Source organism: Euphorbia lathyris, chromosome 2 (genome assembly GCF_963576675.1).
Source record: "Euphorbia lathyris chromosome 2, ddEupLath1.1, whole genome shotgun sequence".
NCBI classification, from domain to species: Eukaryota; Viridiplantae; Streptophyta; class Magnoliopsida; order Malpighiales; family Euphorbiaceae; genus Euphorbia; species Euphorbia lathyris.
In genome coordinates, this window is record NC_088911.1 from 82,519,195 (window position 1) to 82,524,717 (window position 5,523).

A 5,523-nucleotide genomic window follows, 5' to 3' on the forward strand; every position below is an offset into this window, starting at 1 on the left:
GCTGCTCTCTGTTAATCCATATTACGCTTTTGCCAATTTGATCTTATACAGCATTTAACAGCCACAACATAACCATGTTGTTACATCTTTGCCAGACTGAGAAGAGAACAACATCATCAAGGGCTGGAGCTGGTGTTGTGCCATCAACAAAGCAGAATTTGTTTTTTGAATGCGGGGCAACCTTAACAGATCTGGAACATTGGTGGTAATTTGGTCCAGTGAGAATAGTTGATACAAGAACAAGGGACTGAATAGTTGATACAAGAACAAGGGATGGTGTTTCATTTACATGTAAATGTAAATGATAAGGATTACTTGGCTGAATAGCCATTGATGATTAAAAGAGCTTTAACAGAGAAAGCTTTGCTCGGATGCCATAATAATTTTGTGAACACAAAATGAGAAAAACTTAATTTCTTTTACTGAAAAACAATGTACTGATATCCTCCCTTCATATACACGAAGGATGAGGGGAGAAAAGAAAATCACACATGAGGTGTGATGATTAAATTACATGAGCAAATTTTAAGGGTTCGGATATTGTCCTTGGCAGTTGTCTTCACATCATTGGAGGCTTGGAAGTTGATGTCATTGAGAATATTATTTCCTGAAATTTTGGTAACGTCATTGCTCTATTTGTCCTTCTCTTCGTACTGTTCTGCAATTCTGTTAGTTGTTGTTTTGGCTTGTAATTGAAACGCAGAATTTTGTTTTATGGGCTTGAGTTTTGTATTGTGATTTGGGCTTTGATGGTTGAATGTCTGTTTCTTGGCTTTTGTTTCTGAATTGGAAATGTTACCGTTATTATAGTTTGTAAAAACTACAAGTACTTTTGTAGAACAAGCTAGCTTTCTGAACAAAGATGGAAGCATACCTACTAAGAAACTGCACAAGTAGTACTGAAGGTACATCAAGTGAGAAAACAAATTTCAGCACACATCATAAGGGATGGGTCATTCTTTACCATTATGTTCAAAAGTAACAGTCATAAGAATTAAGTGAATTGCATCCATATTTGGCGATACTAACCAAAGTCTTCTACCAAATTCGGCTAATCAGACAGTCTTCATGACTTGAGGAAGCGATTTGAGAAGGGATGCAGATGGCTTGCGCACTGTGTGGTTGAGTAAAAGCATAAGTGAAAAAAGTGTCAAGGCTCCAGCCTGATGTGCAGTGCCAAGCGAAACAGGCACATATGAAAGAAGTGTAGATACCCCTAGAGAGACCTGTGATTATGAAATTAACACATTACATCAGGGGAGACCAGTTACCATGAAACAAGCGCGGACCAATTAATAAAAAATCATGGCCTATTACCTGAAGAGCAGCCATGCCAAGTGTGCTTCCAATCAAAGCCCGCACTGCTGGATGTATGTCCAACTTTCTTGTACACCACCATAATGCACCAATTGAAGCTAAGGTTGTAGTTGCGAGGACACGGTGATCAAACTGCAACCATTGAACAAGATAATGAGTTACTAAGTATACTTACAATTACCCCCATAATTTACTTCCACAGTTGTTGTGACAAGGAAAATATACTTACAATGAAATTCTTAATCAATTAAAATGTAATTCATTTTGTCCTTAAGAATAAACAGATGCAGACTATTAAATTTTTATAACAAAATGCACAAGTAATTCCACTGTTAACAAAAAGAACATGTCCGCCTGTGGTTCTAAATGGCTTGCTGAAATGACATCCTTTCAAATTTAAAGTTTTAGACCAAGAATAAATGAATGCACATTACTGAGAGCAGACCATGTGTATTCAGAAAGAAATATTCCTGCACTAGTGCATTTAGAGTCAGTTCCTTTGATAACTTCTCTTGTTCACAGGATCATCCAAATAGAAACGTGTAATCATCAAGAAAACCAGGAGTCTGTAATGGCATAAGTTTGCAAATTGAAAATTACCTGCACAGTTGATGTATTTTCAAAGAAGTTTCGAACTAGCGGTTTCATTTCAAGTATACCCTCAGGAATCCATGTATCACCCATTTTCGGAAACGTGTTATATGCATGCCCCTGTGTTGTACCACACAACCATAGATTACCAAAAAAGAAAAATGTTTTGATCATATGCTGAGGGATATGCAGCATATCCTCTTGAAAGAAGACGACAAGAAAAGATTTATAACACATACAGCATCATTTCCAGCAACAAATGCCCCGGAAACAGCAGTAATGCCTACAACGAGGCTTACAGGAAGAGCAAGTCTCTTCACTTTGGCAGCCCCATGTACCCAAGTGAGTGATTCAGCTGGTGGTTCAGGCATTACAACGGACAGAGCAGTCCAGAAGAGGCCACTGTAAATAACAAACGCTGAAGTAAGATGAGCAGCAAGACGGTAAGGGCTTACTCTTGGCTGAACATATTCAGATGCTGGTTCCTAAGGAAAGAAACTACTCGTGAGCACTAGAGGTTTGCATACAAATCATAAACGTGAGAGAGTGAGAAGTGCTCTAAGATCAAACTAATAGTGTCAAAATGAGATTTATAAAACAGAGGGAGAGAGAGAAGTTAATTGCCTCTAAGCCACTCTTAACCATCCACCAGCCAATGAGACCCTGCCCAGCACCAAGGGCAAAAAGACCAGAGAGCCGTAATCCAAGTCCCACAGTTATATATCCCTTACGCAGAAAGTAAGAAAATGGTAGAGCAAACATGATACCCAGTCCCCTTCCCCACATACGATGAGCATATTCCATCCAATATATAAATTTGAAATCTTCAATTTTCATCCCTTTGTTTACACTGCAACAGGTAAAAAAAACAACTGGCACTGTGAATTATTTATGTCAACCTAACATATACATCTAACATAAAATGTTAAGTAAAAGGCTCTTAGAGCTAATTTCTGACAAATATTAAGTTTAAAATACAAATAATCATGTAACTTCCAATTAGAAACGGATAGATATGCAAACAGCCTCATGGATAAGTGCATTGCTTCTATGTAATTTAGTGGCTAGAAGAAGAAACTGTTTAGAATATAGAGGAAAAACTTTATAATACTAAGGTTTGACCGGAAAAAAAAATGAACAAAAAAGAATTGCTAGTGAAGCACAAAATTTTATTTCCCATCACTTATTACAAATTTCTATCCTTGTGTTGATAGTATAGTACTAATGCCATATATCTAAGAGGTATTTGTATGCCCTCACCGTTTATACTCAGGAGAATGCTTATACTTCTCAAATTCATTCAACCATTCATCATCTGAAAGAGGAGGAAGACCACCAGTAAATTTCCAGTCCGTCATTGAGAGGCCAGACCGAGTTAGGCGTGTGACACCACCAAGCATCACCATACTAAAGACCCATGCAGCAGAACCAAAGAGCCATATCCCAACCATTTTCTGAGCACGGGGCCCTCCTGTTACAAGTAGCTTTAATCCCTCCTTACTTTCCTTGCCAATGGATGCTGTAGTGGACATATTTCTAATATATGGGACACGATAACCCTATAAAAAATCACAATTCTCAGATATAGAGCAGTTGTGAGTTTGAAAATGCTTAGAAATCTCAAAACAAACAGAAAACACTAAATTGTGGTTCCATATGATTTCAAGCACAAATATACTCATGTTAAGAAAACTCCCAAAGTAGCCATGAGCAACTTCTGGTCATTCTTGGTGAAGCTCTTAGCCTAGTGGTTGAGAGCTTACCTATGCCTTGGGAGGTCATGGGTTCGAATCACATCCGGGTCTTGTGGGGATTTTTCTTTCTTCTTTAATGTAAGCGCATTGCGCAACTTAAAAATAACTTCTGGTCATTCTTATCAATTATAAGGGGATGCTTGAATAAGTAATCATTTACGGCAAGGGTCATACTTTTCTACTTTATTTATTCCCATTCTAGATAGTTTCTTTTTCCCATGCGAAAATTAGCTTTTTCTTGGTAGTGACTATGAACTTAAAACATTCAATTTTCAGGAGAGAATCAAAGATAATTTTCGTCCTCCACCAAGATCCTGATATATACATATAGCTACGAAAAAATATTGTATCAAAATTCCCAGTATTTAAAATGAAAAAAATGTTGAAACAGTTAAACAGGTGAATCATGTGCACAGTTTCGTTCCACCTCATATTTCACAAACTATGCTTTATAACGAAACAATAGAAATGAGTTAAGACAGCAAACAAGATAAAAGCAACTCAGTGAATAATATAGATTTTTATCCTATTAAAGATCAGGAGCGTAATACTAGAGTCGATGTAAAAAGAAATATTCATTTTAATTAAAACGCCCAAAAACTCAAACAATGAAAGATGGACATAAATTCGGATAATGATATAGTAGCTTCACCTTCTTTAAGATGAGGAAAGAAACATTAAATTCAATGGAAAAGACATTAATCAAATTGATAATTTAAGGCTCAGAAATTATTGATAAACAGAGTCATAGCCGACAAAATTAAGAATATGAAGAGAGGCCCTTACCAGAGATGAAGATCTAAAGGCAGAGAAGATGGAAGTTGAGGGATCATCCTTCTTCAATGGCAAAGTTGTAGCTCTGAAGTTGGAAACTATGGTATTGATTGCTACTTTATTCCTCTTTAATATAGAAGACAGCAATCTGCTTTGAAACATTTCTCTCTATCCTCTTTTGGGGTTTAGCGAGGGTTTTGTCGAAATTTGCAGTATAGATTATAACAACCACAAAATAAGCCTCCAGAACACAAAACGGTGCGTTTTTCTTGAAATTTAGTTGGGACTTGTGGGAGATATTAGCCCACTGTTTGCAAAACCATATACTCGTGAACAGATGTTTTCTTTTTTTTTTGAAAGGAAAATAATGCTTTTATATTAAGAAGTCAGAGAATCATTACAAATTGTTGAATGTAAAATAATCGGAATTGATGAATCACTGAATTGATTAACGTTGGAACGGGCGTGACGAGTCATGGCATGAGCCACACCATTCGCTAACCTAGGGACAAAAGCTGTTGAATAATCTTGGCGTTCTAACATTTGTAACCGAATATCCTTCACCACTCCCCCTACTTCTGTATTTTCAACTAAGTCAGACTTAATTTTATTTATCAGGTTTCTCGAATCAGTCTCAAACTCGACATTATGCAAGGTCACTGTTTGCAAAACCATCTACTCGTGAACAGATGCTTTTTAAACACCTAAAATCATCGAGGATTATTGCAGAATTTCTCTTATTTATCGTAAACTAGTTTGAGCTCTCCTATACTAATAATAATTTATTTTGGGTCAGTTTGACATTGCCGATTCCAACGAAACTTGGTATGAGATAAAGTGTTAGTGAAAAAAAAACTGATAACATCTTAATTTATTAACTGTTTATTTGGTTTTAACAAAGTTACAAAATATTGGGTTATAAGATTTTAAGGGGGCGTTTGGTTCACACGAGGTAAGGGAAAATGAATCAAGAAAGGGAAACTAAATGAAAGGAAAGGAAATAAATAACCATTAATTCCCCTATGCGTTTGGATATGTTTAGGAAAGGGAATGAGGTAAAGGGAATCCAATTCCCTAGAGGGCATGG

At 36.6% G+C, this 5,523-nt stretch overlaps 1 protein-coding gene across 1 annotated transcript; it reads right to left on the bottom strand.

The window, feature by feature from the left end:
• Positions 1-874: 874 nt before the first annotated feature.
• LOC136218731 (heme A synthase COX15) lies at positions 875-4,678 on the bottom strand. Its single transcript, XM_066005800.1, has 7 exons — positions 4,449-4,678; positions 3,169-3,467; positions 2,533-2,758; positions 2,148-2,393; positions 1,918-2,028; positions 1,318-1,449; positions 875-1,226 (listed from the first exon to the last, which is right to left on the bottom strand). The coding sequence occupies exons 1-7, from the start codon at positions 4,596-4,598 to the stop codon at positions 1,056-1,058; spliced, it is 1,335 nt and encodes a 444-aa protein (XP_065861872.1). The 5' UTR covers positions 4,599-4,678; the 3' UTR covers positions 875-1,055.
• Positions 4,679-5,523: the final 845 nt, after the last annotated feature.

Bases quoted from the DNA above. Each gene is read 5' to 3' on its own strand.
- LOC136218731 (XM_066005800.1), bottom strand. From the start codon at position 4,598: ATGTTTCAAAGCAGATTGCTGTCTTCTATATTAAAGAGGAATAAAGTA. The intron at 2,759-3,168 runs GTGAGGGCATAC...TACCTGTTGCAG, and splicing joins CATTCTCCTGAGTATAAACG to TGTAAACAAAGGGATGAAAA. The intron at 2,029-2,147 runs GTATGTGTTATA...GGTACAACACAG, and splicing joins TTGTTGCTGGAAATGATGCT to GGGCATGCATATAACACGTT.